General features: G+C 41.1%; 1 protein-coding gene across 3 annotated transcripts in view; it reads left to right on the plus strand.

The window, feature by feature from the left end:
- Positions 1-10,927, plus strand: part of LOC307022373 (chemokine-like protein TAFA-2) — a 153,318-nt gene extending 142,391 nt beyond the window's left edge. The window contains exons 2-4 of one of the 3 annotated variants that reach the window (XR_013803371.1): positions 510-634; positions 2,910-2,966; positions 9,919-10,900. Coding sequence is in view for 1 of the 3 variants with exons in the window: in XM_079655166.1 (XP_079511292.1) it covers positions 510-634; positions 9,919-10,092 (299 nt within the window). In the remaining 2 variants the exon portion in view is untranslated. Of the gene's footprint in view, positions 1-509; positions 635-2,909; positions 2,967-9,918 lie in introns of all 3 variants that reach the window. The other 2 variants (XR_013803370.1, XM_079655166.1) reach the window with 2 other exon arrangements.
- Positions 10,928-11,217: the final 290 nt, after the last annotated feature.

Raw genomic sequence — 11,217 nt, forward strand, 5'->3', positions numbered from 1 at the left:
TGGAGCACGCTTCATTCAGACTCTGGGTTTCAATAAAGTTGCAGCAAAACAGTTAGGGCAAAAAAGTCATCTTCATTAAAAAATATAAAGAATAACAATAAAAGCTGTATTCCTATAGCAAACATCTAGGGGTAGAACTCTATAGTTTGCAACTGCAGTAATCCTACACCCATGTAACTGCAACCACCTCCGTGATATCACGCTAGCTTACTCTGTCATAAAGGTGTCTGGTCTGCATGTTTGTGTAATTTAGAACTATAGGACATGTTTTATCTTATTTATTATTACATAATTAACGTATTATTTGTTACAGCTGTCAGCACTTTTATATAACTCTTGTTGATCCAGATGAAACATCATTTTGGTTTTGCTCATTTGTAAATGTTTGGGTTAACTTGCCCAATGAATAGATTCCCATAAAGGTGACCCGAGTCTTTGAAAGGCAGTGGGCAGGCCACCTGAATAAAGAGGTTCTGAATATGTTCTCTTTGGCGTGTCCCCCCCACCAGCCTCCATAGTGGAGCAGAAGTGGTGGTGTCAGATGCATCCGTGCCTTGACGGGGAGGAATGCAAAGTCCTTCCTGATCTGAAGGGCTGGAGCTGTGCTACAGGGAACAAGATAAAAACCACCAAGGTAAGTTGAATTAACAAACACTTTCATCTAACAATCTGACCTCGACCAATAGGTTGCAGAAAGAATACTGTTATAAACTTAGCATTCAGTTTGGAGTTGCCATCGTATTTGTATTTTGGCCAGATGGGGCCAGGGACTATTAGCATAGTCAGTGGTGGCGCCAGGGTATGGCTGGGGTAGGCTACAGCCATACCAAGAAATGGCTTAGCCCCACCTTAGCCCCACCATGAACAATGATGTTAAAGTAAGCAAAATAAAGTCCGCCAACTCGTGCGGAGTAAATTGCACAGACAGCAGTTAGTAAGATTGATTTCAGTAGCCACTTGTCTGGAAATACCGAAGACTAGAAACGGTTTTGAAAACTTTTGTCACGTAGTGATCGTCTTCTCAATAGAACATCTTTAATAATGTCTTCTGGCCAATCAGAATCACGATAACGGCGTGGTGTTGTTGCAGGAAGTCCCGAAGGAGAATACCTTTGCTGTAGTACATCTCTATGTACATCGGTACAACTATAAGACCCCACGGTTTGATGATTGATAGGTGTGTGGGCTGTCTTTCATTTTGACACACAGAACAATGGGGGCTATCCACCCTTATCCACAATGTAAAGTAATTCACACAGACGCTTCTCTCTTCTCTCTGTGAGGAGCAGCAGGTTCAGCTTTCAGAACAAAGTAACAAAAAACTAAAATGGCATTCATTTTTTTTTTTAAATGTGTCGAAATAGATTTTTTTTTTTCTCCTCAAGAGAGTACCAGAATGTGTATTTTATGTTGGTACTTCAAAAAATCTCCTGGGGGACAATCCCCCCTGACCCCCCTGCAGGGGTTGGGTTTTCAGCATGTCAACTCTTTCACCTGTGGGGAAATTGCAGGATTGGCTCCAGGTCGCCCTTTTTATTTACTACAAGACAAATGTGCCTTTTTATTTCATATACTGTAGTTTAATTTGGATTGAGACAGGGAAATAATCTAAACCTCACGCGTGGCGTTTCACTGTCAAGGGGAGCGTGTATGTAATTACATTGCAAATACTGACTTGAGCCCCACCACTGTATGGGTTAGCCCTACCATAGATTACCCAACACAAATACTCCGGCGCCGCCACTGAGCATAGTAAATGCTAAGTCACTAGCTAACGCAGGTTTGGTTTTCAAACTGGGATGTTAATCTAAAAACAAGCTCAAATCAAGATGTACTTACCGTAAAAGTGTAAGAGTATCTTTAGTCTACAAATGCTGAAAAATGCCTTACTAGATATGTCATGATCAGTATCGGGATAATGCTGACCGTTTCCGCGGTGGAATCGGGGGGGCAGCCTCCATCCAACTGGAACACCTTTGAAGATACCTGGACCACACTTCTGATGGAATCGGAGCTACATAAAACATGTGTTCAGTACTGTCCTGATTAGATTAAGGATTGGTGCTGATCAGGGGTAAATGAGGTTTCACTTTATATTGTTATTTTTCATTGATTTATGGTGCATCTCCGGTGATGTTTAAGAGTTATCCAAAATGATTGCAACTTATTACTTTCAGCAGTGACTTATTTATTAGTAAAGTAAGGCATTTCTTTCTTTCAAAAGTAACTAGGGTGTGTAATTCATTACTTTTTTTAAGTAACAACCCCACCACTGGTCGTGTTAGCGACCTGTACTTAGGTAATATAGAAAGTTGGCGTAGGCTTCTACACCACCTGTTAGCTGCTGGCCTGCCGGACAGGATGGAGGTATTTCTCGTGGCTCCTCTCAGATCTGGAGGCTGCTCACACATCGACTCTTCAAAGTCAACCGGTTGTCGTCTGGCACTGCCTTCACCTAAAAACAGCTAATGTTCGCAGTCGGTGTTGGGACCCCCGGGGCCTGTAATCAATGGGCTGCCATGTCTCCTTAGCACTTTCAGGCCACTTTGGGCACCCAACCTGGCCAATTACTCACTCCAATTACCTGCTTTTAACGTTGTAACGTGATGCCGTATCCTTCAGTGTGTTATGACGACCCGTAGACTTCTGCCTCACTCCATGTACTTAATTATTTAAACTGCCGCACCACACCTGCCTGGAGCCGGGAGCCTGGAGCCGGGGGCTATTGATCCAGGGACTGGTCGGGACCTCAACATTGGATACCATATATTTATATATAAATGTTTTCTTGTTTTTTTTAGTGGCCATGTTTCTGAGAAAGGTCTGTCTAATATCTGTAATTGGAATTTCGGTGAAAGTATGAAAATTAAAAATATTTTCTTTTGTTGTCTTCTTTAACGCCGTGGAAGATTTCCGGAGACAACGAGCAGCTGTGGTAATGTCAGATGCTTCACAGCGGAGTCCAGGTAATAAACCTTCTAAATATATATTTATATCTTCATTTGCTGTGGTCGTATCTTCCAAATGAAAAACTCAGAGAGATTCCCAACTGGGATTATTAATGTCTCATTATTTCTTCATCGTACTAAAAGAATGGATGCATATCAATTACTGTGTAGTGTCAGATTTTCATTAAAACAGAAGAGGCACATTATTAACCCGTGTCCCGGTAGTGTGACTACACCACTAATAGTGAGGAGACAGACAGGTGATCCTAAGACAACAACAACATGTTCGAAGCCTCAGCTTCACCCTCAGATTCCTCTCACACCTTTGAACTCAGCTGGAGGAACACATTTCTAGAAAATTTCTGCAGGGGGTCGGGCTTTCTTCTTCACCTCTGCAGAGATTTAGGAATAACAGCCCAACATAAAGATGGAACCTTTAGCTACACTGACCTCTGCTATGTATCATACATTCATTTACACACACAGGAAAAACAGGGAGGGTTCAGAGAGTAAACAAAGCTCTCACTGGACAGGACGCAGCAGGGAGAGAGTGGTTGAGGTCGAATTGTCTAATAATCTGCTCATATCGTCTTTCCCTATCCACTATGCCTTGACCTCTGAGTGAAACGTCACAGGGTTAAGGAATAGTGGATAGGAGAATTCAAAAGGACTTAGGAAAAGACGACCGGGCTTCAAGAGAATCTGACTGCACTGACACTATCAGACGTATTAATGACGCACCAGAGGATGTTCTTAATGTGCATCTGCTGGGAGGAGACTACAGTTCTCTGTAAAGAGGACTACTGGAAGACATCTAGAGACTTTGCACCGTGCTCTGATGGTGTTGTTCTATGCTTTATGAACGTGGACCGAGATATATTCTTCATTAGGTTGAAAAAGAAACTTGGTCAGTGACAAAGCCCAAGAAACACAAGTTACAGCGGCACAGTGACACCAAACATGGAGCAAAGTACACTGACCTCAGCCACCAAAAGTCAAAGAACCAAAAGGCAGCAGCTTCCTCAACAGAAAATCTCCCGCTCTGTCAAAACCAGGTATCGCTATGGCAAATTTCGAGATACACATGGATTTATGTTTAAAGTACTGGCGTTAAGGTAATTTCAAAGTTAAAAACAATAAACCGACAAATTAATTGCTACGTCGCATTATCTAGATCCTCTGTCTCGAGCAGTAGCGGGCCTCCTATAGAGTACCCTGGAACCGAGGGAAACTCTGAAAGAATACGCCCATTGGCTACAAATCATTATATGATTGGTTGATCAAACTGTCAGTCCAAAGGTACGCTCTCATTCAGTGCAACGGCCAGGGCATTCTATCAAGGATATAGAATACCTTGTTAAAGGATATTCTACCCAGAGACCCAGAAAAAGATCTGATTAGTTGTATTTTTTTTTCGAACACAAAACCACTGAAATGCGTAGAGCATGGTCCGAGAAGGACAAACAAATCAACGTAACACTGTAATATTACAGATCAACAACACAGCTACCATTCTCATTTATTCATTTTATATACATTTTATTTATATAATTAAATCGATTTTTTGTTTGTTTTATCTGAGTGTTCCGAATACCCTGAAGGCCCTGACGGTTCACCACTGAATGTATGTAATATCATACATTTGATATATGCATATTTATATCGTGTTAAAGTTTCAACGGCCCCTTGGAGGGCAACCATAACACTGATTTGGCCCACAACTAAATTGAGTTTGACACCCCTGATCTAGAGAATCTGAACAGCTCTTATCATGGCTGCCACTGCCACTGATGTTCTTCCGGGTCATTTCACTCCGTAAGTAACGTTCCTATGCTGAACTCACAACTCCATTCATCTCTCAGTTTGAAAGGCTAGCCGCTAGCACAATCAGCTCTACTTGTACATGGTAGTGAGAGGTTACCATCTTTTGGACTTAAAAAAACCCGATATCATTAAGACAACAATCTCTGAATCTTTAATACATTCCTTTCATGCACAAATGAAAGACCCAATTTGATCACTTAAATGGATGGAAATAAAATAATAAGTGAGACGTAATTAAAAATTGTAAAGGAAATGTCGAGGAAGACAAACGAAAAAACGAACCATCGAGAAGAACTACAATCATGATCCTTTACCATTGGCTGTAATATCACAGCAGCCGTTGTTTTTATGCAACAGAACTATGTTGCCTTTTCAAAAAACGTGTTACTGGCATGTTTCAAATACAGTCTTGTTCCAATGAACACATTCAGTCCACATTCAAAATGTACGTATGTGTTCATTTTTCTTGGAGAGGCAGCATGTAAATTTTTTCAATATAGATGTATTTGATGATCTCATCAATGGTAAAGGGAGCCTCAGGTTTTACACATTTCGAGTAATGTCTGACAGCAGATTTGCCATAAGCGTTTTATCTTCATCACTTGTGACATATTGACTAGGTATGGAAAGTCAAATAAAACAGGATAATGAGTTTCTGATTGCCTCTTCTGTGGTGGGACCTTTTCCAATAAGAGATCAATGTAGACAATGGGACCTAAAAAACTATGAATATTTCTAAAAGACAGAATAATTCTTCCCTCTGGAACGAACTTCAGTGAATCTCTGGCATAAACGTATATTCATCAGTTTCCATTTATTCTATATCTTAGACTCTGTGCACTTACTGGCCTCTCAATGGAAAATTGAAGTTAAAATGGGAATTCTTCTTTCCATGGTGTCTGAAAGTGTCTATTGAGTATAGGAGTATTTCCATCCATTAAGTACTTTCCATTTCCCTTTCTGCCTCCCACTGAGGAGGAAGCACGAGTCGTGGTGGGAACACTCACTGCACAGAGGAACAGGAAACAGGTTGTGTTACAGAAGAAGGTGTGACAAATATTCATAGATGGGGAGAATTGTCACCCCAGGAGGAAACTGGGAGAGGGAAATGAAAAACAGTCCCCCAGGAAAGATAGCAGGGTTGGTGATCACGACAGGGCGGAACCATAACATACGGCTGTGATTTACACTTTTCATCTGGCATGTTTTCAGGAGTAGAAGATCTTTGTCACTTCTGCCAATCTTTTAAAAAGTGTTATCCCTTATTGTCACCTGGACCAGTGCAGCGTCGTAGTATCAGGTGAGTGTGTCATATTATTATTGAACGACGTCTCCTCCTACTATCCTGTGTTCACCCTGAGGCAAATTGCCGTGCTACCATGGCCGTATCCACCATATTTTTTCCGAGCTGTGTATATAACAAAACTTGTGAAATAGTTGCACTAAATGGGGTATTTTGTAGAACTTCCATTTACTGCCGATGGGGGCGCTGCATAACTACATAGCCTTGATTAAAGCAAACAGAATAAGACAACGTGGATCAACAAACCACCGCAGCTCAGACTTGTACCGGAGAAGCGGAGGAGTGATGAAGCATCTAGAGATCTGAGTCCAGCAGCGGACTGCTTGTGCTTCTGTTCTCCAGGGAGGAGAGCTCCAGAGGCTAAACTTTGGTTTAAATTGCGTGAATAAATTAGCTAGAATGCTAAATTTAATTACATTCATCCAATGTCAGAAGGATTACCTTTTAACAAACATTGTAATGATTTTCTTTCATTTCAATTTGAGTAAACATTGAAGATATAACATTGTATTGTTTTCTTTTTATACTGACTCAGACATAATGAAAAGACTTCGTCAGTCGAAGCTCAGCGTTGGTAAGAGAGATACAGGACAGGCAGAGAGAAAGAGAGAGAGAGAAAGTGATGGAAGTCAGGGAGGAACTGCAGGTACAGTCACACAAAATAATGTAGGCTTAATAACCATATCCATCCATCTATCTATCTATCCATCTATCTCTTTCTCTCTATATATCTATCCATCTATCTATCTATCTCTATCTATCTATAACTTAGTCTTCATTTACACTATAGACAATAGGCATCATTTTTAAACAACATACATCTATTGCAGTTATGATGTCATAACATACAATTGTATAAAACACAATTTGCTTACATCTTTGCTCTCTTTTGAGAATCAAAGAAAACAGATTTAAAAATTTTTTTAAATAATGCAAACAAAGAAGTGAAATTAACTAAATGGCTGAATTGCTTTTAATTCACTGGCAGGAGCGACAATTGAGAAGGAGCAAAAAGTGAACAACGAGGGAGAGATTGAACAAAGAGAAAGAGTAGAGGACAGAGAGAGTAATGAACAGGAAGAAGACAGAGAGACTCAAGAAGATGGAAGAGAGGGAGCAGGTTATGGAAAGGAGAGAGACATGGAAAATAAATGTTGACAATGTTTTGTGATCATTTTAGCCTCTTCTGCATGTCCAGATCATTAATAGTAACAATCAACTGATTCTTATGCATTACACTTTCAAAAATAATTTATGCTGACATTGTCAGCCCACTGACATGGTTTGAAATCAATATATTATCCAATGCGTGACCCCCCCACAGGACTTAAAAAGCACCTAACTAGATCATGAAAATACCAAAAATCTCGGGGGGTATCCCCCAAACCCCCCTAACATGTTTGGACCTCGGTATTTAGGATATCCTGGATACGGCCCTGCGTGCTACCATTCAAATGAACGCAGTGACAACTTCACATTTCCTTCACAAGCAGTCAGTTTAAGTGATGCTGAGAAAGTTAAATCTGCAGCTCAAGCCTTCCTTTCTGTTTTACGGATAACCCAAGTAGTTTCTCAATAACAAATATTGGATATTTCAGCTTTAGACTTGCCATACAATAAAAACCCCAGCTTCCGTTGTTACAACACAAACATATTGCAGAGAAGGAGTCTGCAGTGTGCCAATTACACGCTGAAATGCACAAGCGCGAGATGTGCACCTGCTGTGTGAAGTCTGTCAGACAACCTTACTCCAGGCACTAAATGGAAATACATCTTTTTCCAGTTAAATTAGCACTTGTCAGCCACCAATTAAACAAACGCAACACCCACAGAAGACTTGGTTTTCCTCTCTGTATTTTTAGCATTGTGTCACACAGTCACTCAAATACTGTTAATGAAGCCCCCCCATCCCAAAGTGAGACACAGTGTAGATCCATCTCTGAAGACATGTTCTCTTCTGACAGGAAGCGTCTCCGCTCTTTGTCTTTCAGCGAGGAGTTATTCTCAAATTAGTAGCACATTAATCATGGCGACAGCTGAGAATGTAAATGACTGTTAAGGGAAGAATGTATGACAGGCTGTTCAGAGAGCGCTTCAACATCTTAGATGTATGGAAACTCTTTACCCAGGCTTTAATATGGTTATGCAGGCTATTCTGTCGAGTGATGGCCTGATGGCTTTTGGATTGTTTTGCTTTTCTGCATAATGGGGGGTGATGCGTGACAGTGCAGAGTGGCGCTGCTGATGCGGCCTGTTCTGTGTCAAATGATCCATTTGTGAATCAATCCAACCAGGCTGTCAGAACTGTCAGTTTCCTATCAAAAGTTCAGCTTCCATAATGGAGCCGTACAAGTTCGGGGAAGGCTTCCCAGCGTCCGTCAAACAGAGGTGGCAGCTGACGGACGCTGGGAATCGATTGGACGTTGTTATAAAGGCTGTGATGTTATGTTCCTCTGAGTCTTCTCCTGAATGTGCTTTTGGAAGAGCAGAGGAGCTGCCACTCACCGCTGGTCTTCATGACAGGCAATTTAATCTCAAGGAGAGTGGAGGTCTTCAGAGTATCTGACAGCCTCAAACCAAGAGAGAAAACCCTTAGTTTGGAGCACAAACCCAACTCACCAGCTTCCTTCATTCTGGATCCTGACTCTAACAGGTGGATCGATGTGCTCATCGTGAAGACAATATAAGTATTTTATTAGATACTGGGGGATTTCCACAACCTGACTTTGGAACATGTCCTTCGTCCTGTCGGGAGGACGCTCTGTGTGACAAGGTGGATGGTGTGGAAGAGCTGAAGGCGCTGGTGTTGTCAGTCTTGATTTATTTTTAACCAAACCGCCAGTTAAGATGATGCTTTTCCCAAGAACCCATGAAGGAATGGTGATATCTTTCAGAATAACTTCACAAACAAGATATGTTCTAGGAAGATTGTCAATGCAAGGCACATTCATTAGTTTACCTTGCATTGCAGCTGAATCCTTTTATCGGGCCAAGTTTTGCGTTTGTGTCCGAACCGGACCGATCCTCGTCACGTGAGGTCTTTTGGCAATTACAACATATGGCTGTGGTTTATGTGTGTTACGACTCAAAGAGATGATTGTTTGTTCAAAAGAACAATGTCTGCTCCTAAAGAAGTAAGAGTAAATGTTGAAATATCTCAGTTATTTCTCTGAAAGTGTATGACTTTATTAAAAAAAAGAGCAAACAGAGCACTGAAGGCTTTTGTCACTGGAGCATTTGATTGACAGATGTCCATCCAATCACCTGCAATGAAAGCTTCTGGGATTATTCTGTGTTAACAAACCATTTGGAGCATCAGGTTACATTCATGCTCCCAATGGGATAAACCATTCTGATTTGAGTGAGCCCATGGCCTATACCTGTAGAACCGCCCCATGATAAAGTATTACTAAGCCTCAAAGGAAATCTGTGAGCATGAAGTCTGATTCATCCTCCCACCAGCAGGGTTTACAGAGTTTTATTATTTCCTCCCTGAATTTAATGAAGTTCTCTCACAGTGGAAAATATAAAAAATAAACTGCAAGAATGAAAGATAGGCTTCAGCGATGAATAATGCATTTGATTTTGCAACAGTTTTCCCAACATGTTTGACATCAATCAACGTGGGCTGGAGTCACAACTCTTCTTTGTTGGATTTTCAGTCGTAAGGTTATTTTTACCGTAGGTGCTTCTCTTTCACCCTCAGCCATGGCGTCAGCCTCACAGTGGTCCATTGTGTTGTAATATGTGTAGACAAGCTGGCATTTATGTACAAGTACCATTCAAACACACTACAAATGACAGTTGTATGACTATTTTTGACACTGTTTCTTTGTTTGACAGGTGAGCCGACAGCTCTGCTCCCAGTCGGACGATCAAAAGAGAAGTCATGCAAAGGACCGTTCTGTAAATAGAGACTTCCTCTCTTCTGGACTGCAAATCATCTTTGGAAAACTTCTTCTCTACGGACGTCGAGGACTGATCATTCAACACTTCTTTTTGAAGGACTCCAGATGATCAGCCTGATGGACAACAGGATTCATCCTCTGACATTTTACTGCTTTTAGAGGATACAATGGGAACTCTCCCGATATGGTATTTCTAGAGTCCAATGGGGGAGCTGTATCACAAGTTGACCAGGATGAACAGCAGGTCAGTTTGTAGTAAGCATCGCAAATATTCAACACAAAATATCATTATATTTTATCAGTCAAATAATGGCTTCCTTGTATAACAACGTGTAGTTTCAAAGTTTCACATACAGAGGAAAATATGTGGCTTGGCAGCAGATATACAGGGGGATTTTCAAAGAAATACACCAACACATTTATCATGGTTTCATACTGTTGTCCATGGCACAGAGTGGGACATCCTGGAATTGAATCTGAAGCTAATACACATTATGAGCACAGCCTAATGGAACCAGTGCTGTAAGAAGGTATAACCTGATCAAACCCAGCAGCTCTTAACAGACAGGAAGTTGGATCCAGTCATGGTTAACTTCTGTTTGGAAAATGGTTCCGTTGCTGTTTCCCTCGCTCCTGCCAGGTTGGGTTCTGTATCGGCTCTGCAGGTGAACGGTTAGCTGACAGCATCTCAAATGAAACACAAAGCATCTGGTCCAGAGTGTGTGATGACAACAAACTGTTTTCCACTAGTTACTCAAGTATGATTTTTCAGTAGGTACCGCTGACACTTCCTCTGTCTGTGTAAGTGATGACATCAGTAATAAAGTATGGTTGTGTAACTAACGCTTGTGTATAAAAACAATGACTATAGTTTGTATTTTGTGGTAATACAATGCCGGTCTGTCGGCCTTTCCATCGCTTCGCACCAACAACTTTTGGATATATTGTCAGAAAATGGAGCACTGTTGGTCCAAATAGGATAACATCTACATTTGGAGACATTTTCCTGTAGTGTCACCTTAAGGTACACATTTGTGGTCCAGAGTAAAATATCCCCTTGGAGTCTGATAAGGGCGCACAGGGCACCCTTTAGGATCTGTATGACATACATCAAGTTTTAATTATCGACAATGGAAACCAATCCACGCTAATATTCGACCATACACAAGTGCTCTGGAAATCGGGACATGTGCTATGTAAGTAAGTAAGTGGGAAAAGTGTGTGTATGTAATAA

This window comes from Notothenia rossii, assembly GCF_949606895.1.
Source record: "Notothenia rossii genome assembly, chromosome: 10".
Classification (NCBI taxonomy): Eukaryota; Metazoa; Chordata; class Actinopteri; order Perciformes; family Nototheniidae; genus Notothenia; species Notothenia rossii.